Genomic DNA, 20,600 nt, shown 5'->3' on the forward strand with positions numbered 1-20,600 from the left:
TTGCATAGTATAACAACAACAACAACGACCTTCCTTCCCCACCTCTCCTCATGGCTCGGGGTTACAACATCAGCTAAAACATATAAACATCTTAAACATTCTGTAAAATACACATATTAAAACATATTTCTATAAAATAACATATTAAAGTACACAGAACAAAGACGAAAACACAAGACGTAATTTTAAATTCATTTTTGTGTGTGTCAGGAGAGACTTGAGAAACCACAAGTTGCTTCTGGTGAGAGTGACTTGGTCGTCTGCAAGGACATTGTGCAGGGGACGCTTGAGTGTTTTACCATCCTGTGGGAGACTTCTCTCATATCCTCACTTGAGAAGTTGGAGCTGACAGAAGGGAGCTCATCCCCGCTCCCTGGATTTGAACCACGGACCTTTCAGTCAGCAGTCCTACCAGCACAAGGGTTTAACCCATTGTGCCACCATGATTTAAACTGATTGGGTTGGCCTTCTGCTAGAAGAGACAGTTCTTTAGGTAGGTTTCATGCAAAGGCCACCCCTTTGCATAAGGGAGGGTTCCTGGCCTGGAAGGAGGCTTTGCACATCCTCACTTGTTTGGTCTTACTGCAAAATGTGCTTGGTTTTGAGGGCAAAATTCAGGGTCAGGTTTTTTTTTGCTGTTCTGGCTTTGGAGCTGGGGGTCACAGGCATGGCCAAGACCAGGGGTGCCACTCCCACTCCTCCTCCTCCTTCCCCCCATTATTATTATTATTATTATTATTATTATTATTATTGCTGTTATTGACTTCTTTTTACTATTATTATTTTATTGTTATTATTGACCTATTATTATTATTATTATTATTATTATATTGTTATTGCTGTTATGGACACCTAATAACAAGTTTTATTGTTGTATTTGTTATGCTGTTGTTTTATTGAGGGCCTTGGCCTTTGTAAGCCTCACCGAGTCCTTCGGGAGATGTTAGCGGGGTACAAATAAAGTTAGTAGTAGTAGTAGTAATAATAATAACAACAACAACAACACTATATTGCTGTTATTGGCATTATTATTATTATTGACCACCTATTATTATTATTATTATAACTATTATTATTATGTTGTTGCTTTTATGGACCAATAATAATAATAATAATAATATATTGCTATTTTTGGCATTTTTATTATTAACCACCTATTATGATTATATTGCTATTAACTGATTCTAATGACGTATTGTTATTATTATATTGCAATTATTATTGATCGCCTATTATTATAGTTGTTATTGGTATCCCACTTTTTCTCATGAAAAACTCAGAGCAGACCCCAAGGACTGTTCTTGCACTGAAATTCACCCTTTCCTTCCTTCTTTCCTCCAGAGAACATAGAAAGGGGACCCCTTTTCTCCTTGCCCCATAGCAGGCTGAATGGGAGGGGCATTGGACACCAAAGGGAGCCTCTTCCACATCTAAATGGCAAAGGAAGAAGGGGGCTCTTTGCGGGGCTCCTCCAAGGCATTGCACTCAGGACATCCCTGGGGGACAAAGAGAAGGCTCTTCATTTTCGCTGCCCCTCTCTCTCCCACGGAGATACAAACACACATACACAGTACAAACATTTTATTTTTGTACAAAAAGGGGGGCATTTATAGCCAGGTTTTACAAAACAAAGTACCTCTGTATTAGAACAACAACAACAAAAAGCTTTCCCAGAAGAAATGGGAAATAATCCTGTGTTTTATAAATATGCTCTCAAAGTCTGTAAAGCTTTCCTTCCCTTTGAGGGCAGCCACTGGGCTGGGTTTCTTCATCATCACCCTCTTCTTCCTCCTCCTCCACCCCTCCCAATAAAAGAGACCCCTGTTCCTTCATCTTCCCTTTAAGAGGCCACAACAGATGGGGACCTCCTTGTGGCCAGGGCAGGAAGGGGCCCCTCTTGCCTTGTTGCTTTTGCAGAGGGGCTTCTCTGGGGCAGGGTTTGGCCTGAATCCAAAGTTAAGCCTCAATGGGAAGGCCCCCCTAAAAGTAGGAAGGCCTCTGGGGCCTCTGGGATGTTGGGGTGGCCTTGCTTCCTGGCATAAGGGGTGCCTGGTGGTCTAGGCCATTTGTGGAGAGTGCTTTCAGGGGCCCGGCCTGAACCCCCTCCATCTCCAAGGGCCCGAGAGGGGCCTGGCCTCCTTCTTTGCCCGAGGGCTTGCTCCGCTGCTGCTTCCTCCTCCTCCGGACACAGAAGGAGATGGCTGCCGCCCCGGACACCAAGAGCAGGACTGCAGCCGCGGCCGGGACCACAGCTATGGCCAGGTCAAGGGGAGGCTCTCCATCGGAGGGCCCCCCTTGTTGCTGCTGTTGCTGCTTCCTTGCAAGGGGCAGGGTCCGGGCCTCGGCACAGAGCTGCTCCTCCTGCTCCTCTCTGTCCCCCAGGGGTCCCAGGCAGAGCTGGTAGGAGGCATTGGGCCGTAGGGCCCGCAGGGTGTAGTCCGGCAGTGAGGCTGGCAATTTCAGGGTCAGGGGGCGCCTCTCAGGGCCGGAGAGACTCCAGTAGGTCAGGCGCAGGCCCTTGAGCCAGGGCTTGGCACGGACATAGCTTTGCAGGTCTAAATTAAGAGAGGTGCCACCTGGCAGGGCCTTCACTGCCATCTGTGAGGGATTTGCGGGGATGGATGACGATGCCATTGTTGTCGTTGCTTGGACCTCGCTCTCACAAAACAAACCAGCGAAGCCTGGCAAGCAGAGGCACTCCAGGTGGTTTCCGGTGCCCAGGTGGCAAGTGCCGCCATTGAGACAGGTCCCAAGGGGGCAGAGGGGGGCTTCCGGGAAGGGGGATGGCGTGGGAGAGGGGCCGCCATTTGCACTCAATGTGCTGGATGCTAGTAAGGCAAAGCTGCTTGTGGCCAGCTCTGGTTCGGCCGTAGTAGCCCTCTGCGTGGTGGTGGTGGTGGTGGTGGTTGTTGTCGTCGTCGTGGGGCAGCCAAAGTCTGCATACCGCATCTCCAGGAGGGTCCGGCCAGCGTTCTTTGGGGGGAAGTGGCAGCGGGTCTCCTCTGGCCGCCTCAGCGAGGCCTTGCCTTCGTCCAGCCAGGCCACCAGCCAAGCCATGGGGCAGAGGCAGTTGAAGGGGTTCTGGGCGGCCGCCAGGGCCGTGAGCCGTGGGAAGGCACCCAGTAGCTCCGGGGTCAAGGCAGTCAAGCGGAGGTCACTGAGGTCCAGCTCCTGGAGGCCGCCCAGGTCCTGGAAGTCCTCCGGCCGCAGCCGGGCGATGCGGACATTGCCAGCCAGGCTGAGTTTGGTCAGGGCGGGCAGCCCCCGCAAGGCCTCTGAGGGCACTGCCTCCAGGCGGTTGTGGGAGAGATCCAGCTCATGGAGACTGCCCAGGCCATGCAGCAGTCCCTCATCCAGCCGCTCCAGGCCCAGTCCGGCCGCCTTGAGGGACTCCAAACTGGGCACCCCTCGCAGTGCATGGGGCTCGGGGGCAGCGGTCAGCGGATTGTTGCTGAGATCCAGCAGCAGGAGGGCTGGCAAGTGCAAAGGGGGCCAGGCCTGCAGAAGGTTGTCCTGCAGCTTCAGCTCCAGGAGGGTCTCCAGGGCATCCAAGGCCCCCTCCTGGACACTCCGGATGCGGTTCCGGTCCAGATAGAGGCGTTCCAGGAGGTGCAGGCCATGGAAGCTCTCATTGGTCACCACCTGGAGGCGGTTGGCAGAGAGGTCCAGGTTGCGGAGGGCGGGCAGCGGGATGAAAAGCCCCCGGGGCAGCACCCCCACCTGGTTCTGGGAGAGGTCCAGCAGCTGCAGGGCTGGTGGAAGCCCCCCAAAGCTCTCCGGGCTCAAGGTGTGGATGCCGTTCTCAAAGAGGTACAAGCTGGATGTCTCCGGCGGGAGGCCCTGCGGCACCGACTGGCTCCGGCCAGAGACACAGAAGGCGGTCCGGGGCTGGCTGCATTGGCACCCAGCGGGGCAGCCCTGCGCAGCGGTGGGGGGGCCCAAGGATAGCAGGAGCAGCAGCGGAGGGAGCAGGGCCCACAGCCCCCAGAGCCCCATGTCGGTGTCCTGCAAGACAGAGGAAGGGGACCAGTGAGGCCTTAAAGCAATCCAGGGAGAGGGTTCCAGTGGGTCTAAACGTGAGCAAAGAGTGTCTTGCAGCAGCTAAAACAGCCTATGCGATTCTTGACTGCATGTTCAGATTAAGGGAGGTCAGGGTCCCATGCTGATCTGATTTAGGAGAACTACTAGACCACAAACTGAACACAAGCCAACTGTGTGAAGTGACTGCTGAAAGGCCAATGTGATTCTAGCATCAATAATGTTGACATGGAAGGAAGTCCGAACACAATATAATAATAATAATAATAATAATAATAATAATAATACATAAGCCAACTGTGTGAAGCGGCTGCTGAAAAGGCCAATGTGATTCTAGCATCAATAGTGTTGACATGGACGGAAGTCCCTCTGGGGAAGTTCAGCTCAGAGAAGAGAAGGCTGAGAGAAAGAGACATGACAGGCAGGTCTGAATATTGGAAAGGAGGTCCCATTGAGGAAGAAGGGGGCAAGGCTTGCTTTCTGCTGCTCCAGAGATGCAATGCAGCCCTGGATCCCAATGGCAGAAGAGATTACACCAAACATTAGAAAGGAGGTCTTCCTATATGATAGTGGGTTGTGCTGCCTTGAGGCTACTAAGCAGATGCCTGATGACCCTGTCGGGAGGGATCCAATGATGTATAATGTGTTTTAATTGCCTTTTTCGATATTGTTGTGATAACCTTTATTATGTAAACCGCCTTGAGTCGCCATTTCGGCTGAGAAAGGCGGTATAGAAGTAAAGCAAATAAATAAATAAATAAATGATGCCTTCCTTTCTGACAAATGGGGATTGATTGGATGGTCCTTGGGTGCTCCTTCTAACAATGTGACTATGATTCTACAAACTAAGACTGGATGGTCCTCTTTTGGGAGGGACTGGGTGGTGCCTTCCTGCCTGGCAGAAGGGGGTGGACTAGATGGCCCCTGGGTGCCCCTTACAACTCTACTGTAGCTTTCCTCTCCTATTGTGTTTACTGGTCCTTTGAATTTTTTTCTGTTCCTGTTTTGAAAATGTTCTTCCTGTTTAATTATGTAGTACTTACTTTGAAAGTAGTTGTTCTACTCCAGAAACGTCATTTTTGTGGCTGCCAGAAACTAGGTTGAATTGGTCGAGTCTCGATCAGGTATTCATTGGAAAACGATTGCAAAATGTGCTACAAGATGTCCTGCAAAACAAAAGTTTTTGCAGTTTAATAAACTTTTTCTATGCTTTTTTAATGCTAGAAACAATTAGGAAATGAGATGTATAACTCAGGAACAAAAATCGTGTGACATAATAGTGTAATAAATTGAACCATAAAAACCTATAGTTGGAAGAGACCCCAAAGGTCATCCAGACCAACCCCATTCCATCAGAAATCCACAATCTAATTTCATTCAGCCTCTGGAGGTTTTTCAGCAGAGGCTTCCAGATGGCTAGATGAGAAGATTTGCTCAGAAGATCACAGAATCATAAAGGCAGAAGGAGTCCGTAGAGGTCATTCAGTCCAACCTCCTTCTTCCCTGCAGGAAGGCACAATCAAAGCCCTCCTGGCAGATGGCCATTGAGCCTCTGCTAAAAACATCTGGGGAAGGAGACTCCATCCCACATAATCCAGTATCAAACAGCTCTTCGCATCAGGAAGATCTTCCGCAGACCTAAACAGTCCCCAGGCGCTGACCTCATTTCTGATCTCATTCTGCATCATAGTCTTTCCTCCTCCTCCTCCTCCAAAGGTCAGGGGAAAATTCAAAATAATAATGCCGTATAAATATATGTATATATACACAATAGCAAAATCAGAATAAATAGGTGTCAGGTGAGACTCCTCGGGCAGCCTTTAGAAGAAGTATGTACTTCTACTATAACTGACAGGACATATCCTGGAGGATGATGGGAGATAAAGTAAGGTAACTTTTCATGAAAGAAAGGGAGGAAGGAAAGAAAGTTAGTATAGAGGGGAAGGAAGGAAAGAAAGGGCAGGAAGTATAGAAGGAAGCGACGGAAGAAACTGTAGAGGGGAAGGAAGGAAATAAAGGGCAGGAAGTATGGAAGGAAAGAAAGAAGCGATGGAAGAAAGTATAGAGGGGAAGGAAGGAAATAAAGGGCAGTAAATATGGACGGAAAGAAGGAAGCGACGGAAGAAACTACAGAGGAAGGAAGGAGAGAAAGGACAGGAAGTATAGAAGGAAGCGACGGAAGAAAGTATAGAGGGGAAGGAAGGAAAGGACAAAGTATAGAAGGAAAGAAGAAAGTGACGGAAGAAACTAAGAGGGGAAGGAAGGAAAGAAAGGGTAGGAAGTATGGAAAGAAAGAAGGAAGCAATGGAAGAAAGTATAGAGGGGAAGGAAGGAAAGAAAGGGCAGGAAGTATAGAAGGAAAGAAGGAAGCGACGGAAGAAACTATAGAGGAAGGAAGGAGGGGAAGAGCAGGAAGTGTAGAAGGAAGCGACGGAAGACAATATAAAGGGGAAGGAAGGAAAGAAAGGACAAAGTAGAGAAGGATAGAAGGAAGCGACGGAAGAAAGTATAGAGGGGAAGGAAAGAAAGAAAGAAAGAAAGAAAGAGCAGGAAGTATAGAAGGAAAGAAGGAAGCGATTGAAAAAAGTATAGAGAGGAAGGAAGAGAAAGTAGAGAGAAAGAGGGAGTGAAGGGAGAGAAAGTATAGAGACAGGGAGGAAGGGGTGGACAGAAAATATAAAGAGGAAGGAAGGAAGGAACAGGGATAGAAAGTGAAGGAAGGAAGGAAGGAAGGAAGGAAGGAAGGAAGGAAGGAAGGAGAGGGCAAAAAGCACAGGGAGGGAAAGAAGGATGTCTAGAGAGAAAGGAAGAGAAGGAAGGCATCACCACTGGGGTGGCCAAAGGGACTGGCAGCAGGTCTTGCCCCCCTTTGAGGCAGAAAGACCAGTCCAGTTAAAAGTGGGGGCTTTTGGGGGGGGGGCTTGGAGGCCTTATCTATCTGGCTCCTCTACTTCCCTCTCTGCCCCCCAGGATCCCATCTGTCAGCTCTTTTAATCAGGGAGTTAATTATCTCTGGGGAAAGAAGCAAGGCCGTGCTGGGGAGGGAGGGGGGCTCCTCTTCAAAACCGGCATCACGCAGACAGGTAATAAAGTCTGGAATGTGCAGCTGGAGGGAGGGAGGGAGGGGGCCGAGAGGGGCCCCCCTTTTGGCAGGAGTTTGGCCAGGCTGCCTTGCAGGAAGGAGGAGTTGGTTCTGGACCAACAAGAGCAAAGGCAAACACAGAAAGAGAGAAAGGAGAAGGGGCTCTTAGTGGATTTGGACCCAAAAGGCAGGTGAAGCCTTTGGTCGGATCCTGCAGCCACATTTTTTACCATTCTACTGTAAGGTGGGCTTCCTTGGAGGATAGTGGATTTCCCTTCGTCTTTAAATATAGCCTGGATATATTTGGGCCAATCTTGATAAAATAGTGAAGATTAGAGACATCACACAGGCAACAAAGGTCCACATAGTTAAAGTATTCCCTGTAGTAACCTATGGATGAGAGAGCTGGACCATAAAGAAGGCTGAGCGAAGGAAGATAGACACTTTTGAACTGTGGTGTTGGAGGAAAATTCTGAGAGTGCCTTGGACCGTGAGAAGATCCAACCAGTCCATCCTCCAGGAAATAAAGCCGGGCTGCTCATTGGAGGGAAGGATATTAGAGGCAAAGATGAAGTGCTTTGGCCACATAATGAGAAGACAGCAAAGCTTGGAGAAGACAATGATGCTGAGGGAAATGGAAGGAAAAAGGAAGAGGGGCCGACCAAGGGCAAGATGGATGGATGGATGTCATCATTGAAGGGATTGGCTTGACCTTGAAGGGGCTCTGACGTGGAACGAAGAGTCGGAAGCGACTGAACAAATATACAACAACATGTTTGGGCTGTACCTAAGTTAGATGGCAGAATGGGGTTGGACTAGATGACCCTTGGGGTTCCCTTCCAACTCTAGTGGCCTCTCATGAAAGGAGAGGGACCATCGAGCAAAGGGCTGGATGGCCATATGTTGGGAGGGCTTGGACAGAAGGGAGTTGTCCCCAATGGTCCATTGGGGTCTTTTCTAACTCGATGAATCTATAATAATGATAATAATTCAGTTCTAATACAAGCCTTTCCCCTCTTGTGGACCCTTGACCTGCCAGGTGGGTGGGGCGTGCTTGTGGGGCCCTTTCTGATGGATAGATGGGGGGGGGCATCCTGGGTAATGGGAGCCAGGTGTGGGGCAGGAGGCAGACCCCTCCTCCTGCTCTTATTGGAGGGGCCTGGAGTGCTTCATGGGCAGGGATCAATGGGGAAGGAGGCCCCCTGATTGCAGGGTCAGCGGAGTCCGGTTTCAAAAGATTGCCTGGATGGGGACTGGGAAGGGGACTGTGTTGCTGCAGCCACCCCAGCCAAGAATCTCAAGCTCCACATTTAGTTTTATTAAAGCTGGGGCGGAAAATGCACCCCATTTTCTCAAATCCAATGGTCACTTTTTTGGTTAAATGCCAAAATTAGGGTGCGCACTAGATTTGCGTTGTACCGTAATCTTAGTGTTGAGTCAAAGCAAAAGGGGAAGCTGCTTCAGGAACTGTACCTGGAGCTCCTCTTTGAGGGTCCTCATCTCAAATTAAATTACCATGTCTCAATGCTATGCAGTCCTGGGATTGGCAGAAAAGACTCAAGGCCTTGCAAAACTACACAACTCCACAGCATTGAAAAAAGCAATGAGAGTGGATTCATTCTGCAACATAGATGCACCCCAAGGTTTTTTTTTCTGTCCCTGGAAGCTTTGGCATCCAAATATTTTTGTTTACAACAAAGAAATTCTAAGCAGGCAGCAACCGCAATGTGCAGCTTTTGGGGCCAAATTACAAAGAGGACACTTTTTGTGTATTACATTCAGCAGCAAAAACTTTTTTTAATTTTAGGGTTTTTGAAAATTGAGGTGTGCGTTAGATTCGATGGTGCATTAAGACTCAAAAATATTCGACTAGATGCCCTTTGGAGGCCCCTTCCTCTCTTGGAATGTAGATCAGTTGGGGTCTCTGTCCCGAGGGCTTGGATTGTGTTTTTTTCTGTCAGGCAGAAGGGGTTGGACTAGATGGCCTTTGGATCAGTTGGGGTCTCTGTTTAGAGGGCTTGGATTGTGTCTTTTCCTGCCAGACAGAAGGGGTTGGACTAGATGGCCTTTGGAGGCCCCTTCCTCTCTTGGAATGTAGACCTGTTGGGGGGTCTCTTTCTCTGGAGGTCTTGAAGCAGAGGCTAGATGGCAATCTGTCTAGAGGGTTTGGATTGTGTCTTTTCCTGCTAGGCAGAAGGCAGTTGAACAAAATGGCCTTTGGAGGCCCCTTCCAACACTGGGATTTATTTGAGTCTATAAGCAGAGACTGAATGGCCATCGGGTGGGAGGGATTAGATTGTGTCCTCCTGCCTGACAGAAAGTGTGGGATAGACGGGATGACCTTGAAGGCTGCCTTCCACCTAGAGCTTGCCTTTTGCAGCTCCTAGCAGCCTTCTTCCTAAATAAATGCACTGAGTTGCGTTCTTCTCAATGGCCAACCTGATATTATCCAAAGGCGAGAGGGAATTAAATGGCTAGGAGGTTGGCTGCCCCCCTTTTTTCTCAAAGCTCATTATTCAAAGAGCCAGGGGCCTGTGCTTTTTGCAAAGACACTTTTTGGACGGCAACTCCCAGAATCCCCCGGTTTCCACGGCTGAATGTAGATTCAAACCCTGGCCTCCAGAGTCACGGTTCAGTAAAGAAAGAAGGAAAGAAAGAAAGGGGAAATTCTTCCCCACTAAGTGCAGGATGTGCATACTTTCCAGGCCTCTGGCTCAGCCCAGACCCAGCTTGAACTGGCACCTTGCCCCTCCGCCAGCCTTGCCTGCGGTGACATCCAAGGCCTCTAATCCACATCAGATCCTCCCTCATGCCAAAGTCAACCCAAACACGAGCCCCTTGGCTGCCTCCCTGCTTTCCTGGCAGGGCTGCAGGCCCTCTCTATTGAGGTGCCTTTTGAGAATGTCTTCCTGTACAGCAGAACGGGGTTGGACTGGATGACCTTTGGCATCCTTTACAACTCTAGGATTTGGTGGCTGCATGGCTGACCATCTGTTGGGAGGGATCACATGGTGTCCTCCTTCCTGGCAAAAGGGGGCTGGACTGGATGGCCCTTGGGGTCCTTTCGAACTCTAGAATTCTGTGGCAATTTGTTGTTATTGTTGTTATTGTTGTTATTGCTATTATCATTATTTTAAGCAGGGGCTAGATGGCCCTCTGTTGGGAGGGATTGTGTTGTGTCCATGCCTTGCAGAAGAGGACTGGACTGGAGGGCCTTTGTTGAAGTCTCTTCTAACTCAGGTTGGATGGTGATCTTTCAGGAGGGCACAAGAGGGTTGGATAGGCTGTCGTGGCACAAGAGGGTTGGATAGGCTGTCTCTTGGGGTCCTTTCTGGCTCTAGGATTCTATGATTCTATATTACTACTACTACTACTACTACTACTACTACTACTATTACACTGAGGCTGGATGGACCTCTGTGTCTATGCCTGGCAGAACAGAGTTGGACTGGAGGGCTTCTTGGGAGTCCCTTCCAGCTCTAGGATTCTATTATTCTGTGATAGGTGGGGTGGCCATCTGTTGGGAGGGATTGGATGATGTTCTTCCTGGCAAAAGGCAATTGGACTGGATGACCCTTGGGGTCCTTTCTAGCTCTGGGATTCTATGATAGATAAATAGATGGATGGATGGATGGATAGATAGATAGATAGATAGATAGATAGAAGAAATAGAGATACACAAAGCTAACACATACCAGGGGTTTGAGCCTTTGGGACCCCCTCCCAACCCCCCATGCCCCATCTGCTCCCAAGATGCAGCCGCTATTTTAAAAGAATCCCCTCCTTAAAGGGGGCTGGCAGTACTTCAGAGGCTCCCTTCCCGCCCACAGCATTCCTTCCTTCCTTGAAATGCAGCCCCTCACCCCCCAAAAAAGACGTCTGGAGACGGCTCCGGAATTATTGCATTGGAAACACCTGGGGTCCCTGGCGCTGCCAAGGAGGAGGGGGCCATGCTTTGTACTTAGGTTTCACTCTCCCTTTCAGCCTTGCAAAAAGGGGAGCTGCCCCAGGCCTTGACGGGAGATGCCTCTGGGCAAGAAGAGAGGGGGTCTCAGGGCCCCCACGGCTCTGCAGCGCTCCCTATGGTCGCCCTCTTACTGCTTTGCTTGTCAGGGGTTCTTTGTGCCCGAGTCCTTTGGCATGTACAATGGAGGCCCTTGGTGACATATACTATGGTGATTTATGGTGGCATATACTATCAAGGCCTATAGTCTCCATAGTATATGCTACCATAAATCTCTGCAGTATATGCCACCACAGCCCTCTGTAGTATATACCACCCTAAGCCTCTGTAGTATATGCCACCATAGGCCTCCATAGTATATGCCACCATAGGCCTCCATAGTACGTATATGCTACCATAAGCCTCCATAGTACATGCTACCATAAGCCTCCATAGTATATGCCACCACAGACTTCCATAGTATATGCCACCATAGGCCTCCATAGTACGTATATGCCACCGCAAGCCTCCATAGTATATGCTACCATAAGCCTCCATAGTATATTATACCATAGACTTCCATAGTATATGCCACCATAAACCTCTATAGTGTATACCACTATTAACCTCCATAATATGTATCGCCCTAAGCTTGCATAGTATATGCCACCATAAGCCTCTGTCGTATGTGCCATCCTAGGCTTCTGTAGTATATGCCACCATAAACCTCCATAGTGTATATCATATAGCCCTTGGTAGTGTATGCCACAATAGGCCTTGGTAGTATGTACCACCACAGATCCCACTGTGTATGACACTATAGATAGTATATGCTGCAATATATCTATATTGTATATGCCACTTTGGGCCTCCATAGTATGTTCTGGGAGCTAAGGTTTCCTTATGCCACCATAGATGTCCATAGTATATACTGAGAGCAAGGTCTCTGTAGTATACACTGAGGGTGGGCAGTGGACTCTCTCCTTCATCGGAGGTAACCAAACAGAGGCCAGGCAGCCACAAATCCTTTGCTGTAGAAAGGGGCTGGACTAGATGGCCTTTGGTGTGCCCCTGTCTTCCCATCTTGCCTCCCTTCCTTGGATTTCTGGGAAGGGAGGAAGGAAGCACTTCCTGCTGCCAACGTGTCTGCGGCCTGCCGAGCAGCGTCTGCCGGCCCTTCAATTACCGTCCCCGCTTGCTGGGGTCAGGGGCAGGCGGTGCCAGGGTTCGTCCCACTGCGGTCGCTGCCACCACTAATTGCGGGCTGTCCTTGTGGGGAAGCAGGGACAAGGATGGGCAGTGGCTGAGCCATCATCTCCTCTTGCACTTGATGGTGATGATGATGTCCTTTCCTGGCAGGGTTATTTAGGGTGCTAGAAAGCCCCCTGCGTTCAGCCTCACCCACTTTGTGCCTTGCGGGTGGGGACAGAGGGGCAGCAATTAGGGTCACACCGCAGAGAGAGACAGCTTGCCATTATGCAGCAGGGAGGGATCCTTCGATGGGCTGGAAGACAAGAAGGAGGAAGGCTTGGGCCTGGGAGTGACCCGGAGCCAAGAAGACGGAGGGCATGGACCCCTTTTGTCCTCGCCTGCCTTGAGAAGCCCCTCTCTGCCTGTTATTGTTATTACACTATGTGATACGAGTTTTGTTCCTGGGTTATAAATGTCATTTCCTAATTGGTTCTATCATAAAAAATAAGGGAAAAGTTTATTAAACTGTAAACACTTCGTTTTTGCGGGAGGGACATCCTGCAGCAGCACATCTTGCTCTAGTTTTTCAATGAGCATCTCACAGAGTCTCAACCCATTCAACAAAGTTTGTGACACACACAAAAAAAACACAAAGTTTCTGGAGTAGAACAACTTCTTTCAAAGTAAGGGACGCACAACTAAACAGGAAATATCACCTTCAAACCAAGAACAGATTTTTTTTCCAAATTTTGTGACATAGCGTTATTATCATTGTTGTATTATTATTTGAAACACAACAAGATTAGTACACAGTGAACAAGGTCACTCTGCTGGCTGTTGTATTGAATCACACGTCGGACACTTCCCAAGTGTCTAGGACTGTGTGATGTATCGGTGAATAATGTGCGCAGATCCCAGTAGGGTGGCGTTTTGCAGCTGACAGATGGTAATTTTGTCAGCACCAGTTGTGTTTAAGTGCAGGCCAAGGTCTTTAGGCACTGCACCCAGTGTACCGATCATCACTGGGAACACCTTGACTGGCTTGTTGTTATTTTTATTGTATTATTATTTTACTGACACAAAAACACAGTATGTCACAGCAAACGAGATCTATATGCTGGATTTCATATCACAAAATCACAAGTCGAACACTTCCCAAGTGTCTAAGACTGTGTGATTTATTATTATTATTATTATTATTATTATTATTATTATTATTATTATTATTATTATTATTTCTTCTTACCCGCCTTTCCTGGTGGCTCATTGAACCAAAAGCAGTGGCATTTCCCCTAGCCTAATGTCCACCTCGGCCACTACCAGGACAATAGCTGACCCTCCTTCTGCCCCTGCACCTTGACCACTGACCAACTGAATCCCCTTCTGCCAAGCAGGAAAAGCACTATCAAAGCCCTCCTGACAGATGGCCATGCAGCCTCTGCTCAACAACAACAACAAAAAGAGAATTCAAAATTTGTAAGAGACCCCCAAAGGACATCCTGTCCAACCCCCTTCTGCCAGATGGGAAAAGCACGATCAAAGCCCTCCTGACAGATGGCCATATAGCCTCTGCTTAACAGTAACAGCAAAAACAACAACAACAATAATGATAGAATGCCAGAGTTGTAACAGACTCCAAAGGGCATCCAGGCCAAACCCTTCTTTTAGGCAAGAAAAGCACTATCAAAGCCCTCCTGACAGATGGCCATCTAGCATCTACTTAACAACAACAACAACAACAACAACAACAACAGAATGCCAGAGTTGTAAGAGACCCCCAAATGGCATCCAGTCCAGCCCCCTTCTGCCAGACAGGAAAAGCACTATCAAAGCCCTCCTGACAGATGGCCATCTAGCCTCTGCTTGACAGCAACAACAACAACAGAATGCCAGAGTTCTTAGAAACCCCCAAAGGACATCCAGTCCAACCCCCTTCTGCCAGGCAGGAAAAGCACTAGCAAAGCCCTTCTGACAGATGGTCATCCAGCCTGTGCTTAATAATAGTAGTAGTAGTAGTAGTAGTAGTAGTAGTAATAGAATGCTAGAGTTGTAAGAGACCCAAAGGGCATCCAATCCAACCCCCTTCTGCCAGGCAGGAAAAGCACAAAGCCCCTGCATCGTCATCATCATTATTGAATGCTAGAATTGGAAGAGACCCCCAAGGGGCATCCAGTCCAACTCTTTTCTTTCTCCCTGGCAGGAAAATCAAAATCAAAGCCCTCTCGGCAGATGGCCATCCAGCCTCTGCTTAAAAGCTTCAAAAGTCCTGGCAGTACACAATGGTAGTGACTTTATACCCCCCCCCCCCCCGCTTTCAGGTGCTGAGGAGGAGGAGGAGGAGGGAAAGAGCTAAGGCAGGCTCCTTTCCAAAAAGGAAACTGATCCCAGGGATTGGGAGCCAATGGCGGCAGCAGCAGGAGCGTGGGAGGGGAGTCTGCACCTCCGTTTCCCTGACACACAATGTGCATAATGTGCAAGAAGGCCTCTCTTTCCCCATCTCCGTCTCTCTCCTGCGCATTCCAAGGCCATGAGGCCATGGCTGCCTTTCTGGTTCTCTGTATTGGGGGGGGGGGGGGGGGGGCAGGTGAGCCCAAAGGGAAGCAAAGCCACAGCACCCCAAGTTGGGAGGAGCCTCTAAAGGAGACCATCTAGTCCAGCCCCTTCTGCCACATAGAATGACACAATCCGATCCCTCCCGACAGAGGGCCAACCAGCCTTTCTTTCAAAACCTCCAGAGAAAGAGACTCCACTGGACATCATGGCAGTCAGTATTACACTACAGTAGGAAAGGGACCCCAAATGTCATGTAGTCTAACCCCCTTCTCCTATGCAGAAGGACACAATCAAAGCCCTCCCAACAGATGGCCTTCCAGGCTCTGCTTAACAACCTCCAGAGAATGAGACTTTCCTGGCAGCATAATCTACTGTCAAGCCTCTCCAACTTTCAGGAAGTTCTTCCTAATGTTTATTTGGAGATATCTTTTCTTGCCATTTGAATCCATGCAGCCGCCTCTATTGTATTGGCTTATTTTATCTGCTGATATGGGAGTCAGAGCAGCTTAAAGCTTTAAAATATAATAATAATAGGGTGCTGTGAGTTTTCCAGGATGTATGGCCATGTTCCAGAAGCATTCTTTCCTGACGTTCCGCCCACATCTATGGCAGGCATCCTCAGAGGTAGTGAGGTCTGTTGAAAACTAGGCAAGTGGGGTTTATATATCTGTGGAATGTCCAGCGTGGAAGAAACAACTTAACACTCAAGGGAATTCCAGAGAGGAAACAATCAGGGCCAGCTAATACCTCCCAACAAAGGATTCCCCCAGGCAGGAAGCAGCTAGGCTTTGAAGCTGCAAGGCCATTCAATGCGAATCAAAGTGGCCATTTGTAACATTCACAGTTGCCTCAAACAAAGAAGAGTTCTTTCTCCCACCCTGGACTTTCCACAGATATATAATCCCCACTTGCTCAGTTTCCAACAAACCTCACAACTGAGGATGCCTGCCATACATGTGGGCAAAACGTCAGGAGAGAATGCTTCTGGAACATGGTCATACATTCGGAAAATGCACAGCAACCCAGTGATTCTGGCCATGTAAACCTTCAACAGCACATAATAATAATAATAATAATAATAATAATAATAATAATAATATACAATAATAATATATTATAATATAATAGATTGTATTATTATTATTCCCGCTTTCTTCTCTTAAAGGAGACTCAGAAAATGAAAGCCTTCAAAAACACATAATAATAATAAATATACAATAATAATATATTATAATATAATGTATTATTATTATTATTATTATTTCCTACCTTTTTCTCTTAAAGGAGACTCAGAGCATGAAAGCCTTCGACAATACATAATAATAATAAATATACAATAATAATATATTATTTTATACAATAATATAATATAATGTATTATTTTATTCCCGTTTTTTTTCTCTTAAAGGAGGCTTTCATACTCAAAGCCTTTGACAACACATAATAATAATAATAAATATTCAATTATAATATAATATAATGTATTAGTATTATTATTTCCTACTTTCTTCTCTTAAAGGAGACTCAGAGCATGAAAGCCTTCGACAACACATAATAATAATAAATATACAATAATAATATAATATATTATATTATATAATAATATAATATAATGATATTACATTATATAATAATATAATATAATGTATTATTATTATTTCCTACTTTCTTCTCTTAAAGGAGACTCAGAGCATGAAAGTCTTTGACAACACATAGTAGTAGTAGTAATAATAATAATAATAATAATAATAATAATAATAATAAAATAATAAATACAATAATAATATTATAATATATTGTTATTATTTCCCACTTTCTTCTCTTAAAGGAGACTCAGAGCAGCTCACAACACTACAAAAAGTCCAAATTACAACCTACCACAAATAAACATTAAAATAGAATTAAACACAGAATAGTTTAAACAAAGTGTAGAACAGTAGTCTACACTTACAAGGGTCAGGGTCACAGGGTTGCTGCAAAGCTGCCAATGTAAATAAGGTCCCGGAATGCTATTTTTGTGACTTGTGCAAAAGTCCTGCATTGGGGAGCCCTGGCGGAGGGCGAGGCATGCTGGGTTTTGTAGTCCTAAATCTGCCTTGTGAAGACTGAGGCCCCATGACGCGCTGAAAACCGGCTTTCAAGGGATTGCAAATGTCATAAGGCCTTCTTAGGCAAGGAATAAGACGTCAAAGCGGTTGGGCAGGTTCTTTCCTCCTGTACTTTTATTTTTGCGCCAATTCAATTAACCAGCCAATTAAACGCTGTGCAATTACGGGAGGGCTCCCTTCTCCACATGTAGACCTGGGCAGATCCAACCCTGGCTGCATCTACACCAGGCATGGGCAAACTTGGGCCCTCCAGGTGTTTTGGACTTCGACTCCCACCATTCCTAACAGCCTCGGGCCCCTTCCTTTGGAAGGGGCCCGAGGCTGTTAGGAATGGTGGGAGTCAAAGTCCAAAACACCTGGAGGGCCCAAGTTTGCCTATTCCTGATCTACACTGTTGAATGATGCCTGTCTATGGTTTGGGATATTGTATTTGCATTGTGGTTGAGGCAGCAGAAGAGGAGGCTGAAGACCTTGCCAAGGGCAATTAAAAGTGGTGCCAAACCGCATTAAATCTGCAGTGCAGATGCACCCACTTCCATAGCTGTTTCGGGGGGGGGGGGGTGTTCCGGGAAGACTTAATGATTGCCTCTGTGCCGAAGCTTTGGGGTTTTAAAGAGCCAGAAAAACTGCTTGACAAGGAAGCAAAAGGGAGGGACGGCAGAGGTAATGCCAACTGGTTTATGCAGTCAGGCAGGGAAGGAAGGAGAGAACGAGGAAGGAAGGATGGAAGGATGGAGGGCACCATCCAAGCCCTCCTGACAGATGGGCATCCACCCTAACCTTGTAATCATCATCATTATTATTATTGATGATGATAATGATATCATAGAATCCTAGAGTTGCACCCCATTCAATCCCAACCACCTTCTTCCAGACAGGAAGGCACCATCCAATCCCTCTCGACAGATAGCCATCTACTTGAAATCCTCCAGAGAAAGAGAGTTCATATATCACTAGTTCAAAGGGACCCCCCAAATTGCCAACCAGTCCCTTCCTCTTCGGCCATAGGGGAAGACACATTCAAAGCCCTCCTGACAGATGGCCATCCAACCTATGCTTATCGTCATCATCATTATTATTATTGATGATGATGATGATGATGATGATGATCCCATAGAATCCTAGAGTTGGATCCCATCCAATCCCAACCACCTTCTTTCAGTCAGGAAGGTACCTTCTTCCAGTTAGGAAGACACATTCAAAGCCCTCCCAACAGATGGCCATCCAACCTATGCTTATCGTCATAATCATTATTATTGATGATGGTGATAATAATAATAATACCATAGAATTCTAGAGTTTGATCCATTCAATCCCAACCACCTTCTTCCAGGAAGGCTCCATCCAATCCCTCCCGACAGATAGCCATCTCCTTGAAATCCTCCAGAGTCCACGCCCAAATAGTCTATATATCACTAATTGAAAGGGATCCTCAAATGCCATCCAATCCCTCCCCCTTCTGCCATATGGGAAGACACATTCAAAGCTCTCCCGACAGATGGCCATCCAGCCTATGCTTATCGTCATAATCATTATTATTGATGATGGTGATAATAATAATAATACCATAGAATTCTAGAGTTTGACCCATTCAATCCCAACCACCTTCTTCCAGACAGGAAGGCACCATCAAATCCCTCCTGACAGATAGCCATCTGCTTGAAATCCTCCAAAGTCCACGCCCAAATAGTCTATATATCACTAATTGAAAGGGATCCCCAAATGCCATCCAGTTCTTCCCCCTTCTGCCATAGGGAAAGACACATTCAAAGCCCTCCCGACAGATGGCCATTCAGCCTATGCTTATAGTCATCATCAATATTATAGTCATCATCAATAGTCATCATCAACTCTAGGATTCTAGGGTATTATTATTATCACTATCATCAATATTATTGATGATGGTGATAATAATAATACCCTAGAATCCTAGAGTTGGACCCTATCCAATCCCAACCACCTTTTTCCAGACAGGAAGGCACCATCCAATCCCTCCTGACAGATAGCCATCTCCTTGAAATCCTCCAGAGTTCACGCCCAAATAGTCTATATATCACTAATCGAAAGGGATCCTCAAATGCCATCCAGTCCCTCCCCCTTCTGCCATATGGGAAGACACATTCAAAGCCCTCCCAACAGATGGCCATTTGGACTCTACTTGAAATCCTCCAGAGAAAGAGAGTTCACTCCCGAATAGTCTGTATATCACTAGTTGGGAGGGATCCCCAAATGCCATCCAATCCCTCCCCCTTCTGCCATATGGGAAGACACATTCAAAGCCCTCCTGACAGATGGCCATCCAGCCCATGTTAATCATCATCGTCATTATTATTATTGATGATGATGATAATAATACCATCGAATCCTAGATGTGGATCCCATCCAATCCAACCCCCCTCTGCTATGAATCAAGGCACCATCAAAACCTTCCTGACAGATGGCCATCCCCGACTCTGCTTAAAATCAAAGAGAGCAAATGTTGTTGTTGTTATTATTATTATTTGATACATAACGAGACTAGCACACAGCAAACAAGATCACTATGCTGGCTGTTGTATTGGATCACACATCAGTGTCTCGGACTATGTGATGTATCAGCAAAAAAGGTGTGCAGATCCGAGTAGGGTGGCAGATAGTAATTTTGTCAGTGCCGATTGTGTTTAAGTGCAGGCCGAGGTCTTTAGGTGCCGCACCCAGTGTGCTGAGCATCACTGGGACCATTGGGCCGAGTCTTTGCATTATTATGATTATTATGGTGGCCTTTTGTAGCTGACAGATAGTAATTTTGTCAGCGCTGATTGTTTTTAAGTGCAGGCCAAGGTCTTTAGGCGCTGCACCCAGTGTGCCGATCACAATGAGACTCTAGGACAGGCCTGGGCCAACTTGGGCCTTCTAGGTTCTTTGGACTCCAACTCCCACCATTCCTGACAGCCTCAGGCCCCTTCCTTTTCCCCCTCAGCCGCTTAAGTGGCTGAGGGGGAAAAGGAAAGGGCCTGAGGCTGTCAGGAATGATGGGAGTTGGAGTCCAAAACCCCTAGAAGGCCCAAGTTGGCCCTAAATGATAGAATCCTAGAGTTGGAAGGGTCCCCCAAAGGCCATCCAGTCCAACCCCTTTCTTCCAGGCAAAGCACTCCCAGCACCTGCTTAATAATAGTTGGAAGACACCCAAGGGCAACCCCATTTCTGCCAAACAGGAAGACACAATTCGACCCCTCCCGACAGATGGCCATCTAGCCATAGCTAACACTGGGAAAGAGAATGGATGAGAGAGATCTAGAGTTGGAAGGGGTCCCAAACAGCCTCCCCATGCCTGCCATTGAGGAGAGCACCACCCGACCCCTCCCGGCAGATGGCCATTCAAACTCCAGAGATGGGGACTCTTCTTGACTCTAGTTTCTGATGGAGTTGCATTGTGTCCCAGTCTCAGAAGCAGCTTCCCTCCCATTTAATAGGGGACCCGATGCTGGAGGAAGGGAGGGGGCTCTCACCTTCAGGCCTCCTTCCTTTCGGGGGGAGAACCCCGGCCCAGGAGACCCTCTTCCCTCCGTCCGCTCTGGAGCCCGTGCCTCTCGCCTCCAAAGGCAGGAGGAGGTGGAGGAGGATCAGGAGGGGGCGGGGCTTCTGTACTGGTGGGCGGGGTTAGGAGAAGGGGCGGGGCCACGGCTTTCAGGATCCCTCCCTCCCT

At 47.4% G+C, this 20,600-nt stretch overlaps 2 protein-coding genes across 3 annotated transcripts in view; one reads left to right on the plus strand and one right to left on the minus strand.

Moving 5' to 3' along the window:
* The window catches only part of LOC137094726 (mitochondrial import inner membrane translocase subunit TIM16-like), an 80,245-nt gene that overhangs the window by 32,049 nt on the left and 27,596 nt on the right, over nt 1-20,600 (plus strand). The gene's annotated exons all lie outside the window — the stretch shown is intronic.
* LOC132782062 (vasorin) lies at nt 1,567-20,516 on the minus strand. Its single transcript, XM_060786723.2, has 3 exons — nt 20,404-20,516; nt 5,082-5,204; nt 1,567-4,005 (listed from the first exon to the last, which is right to left on the minus strand). The coding sequence occupies exon 3, from the start codon at nt 3,994-3,996 to the stop codon at nt 1,981-1,983; it is 2,016 nt and encodes a 671-aa protein (XP_060642706.2). The 5' UTR covers nt 3,997-4,005; nt 5,082-5,204; nt 20,404-20,516; the 3' UTR covers nt 1,567-1,980.

Source organism: Anolis sagrei, chromosome X (assembly GCF_037176765.1).
Source record: "Anolis sagrei isolate rAnoSag1 chromosome X, rAnoSag1.mat, whole genome shotgun sequence".
NCBI lineage: Eukaryota > Metazoa > Chordata > Lepidosauria > Squamata > Dactyloidae > Anolis > Anolis sagrei.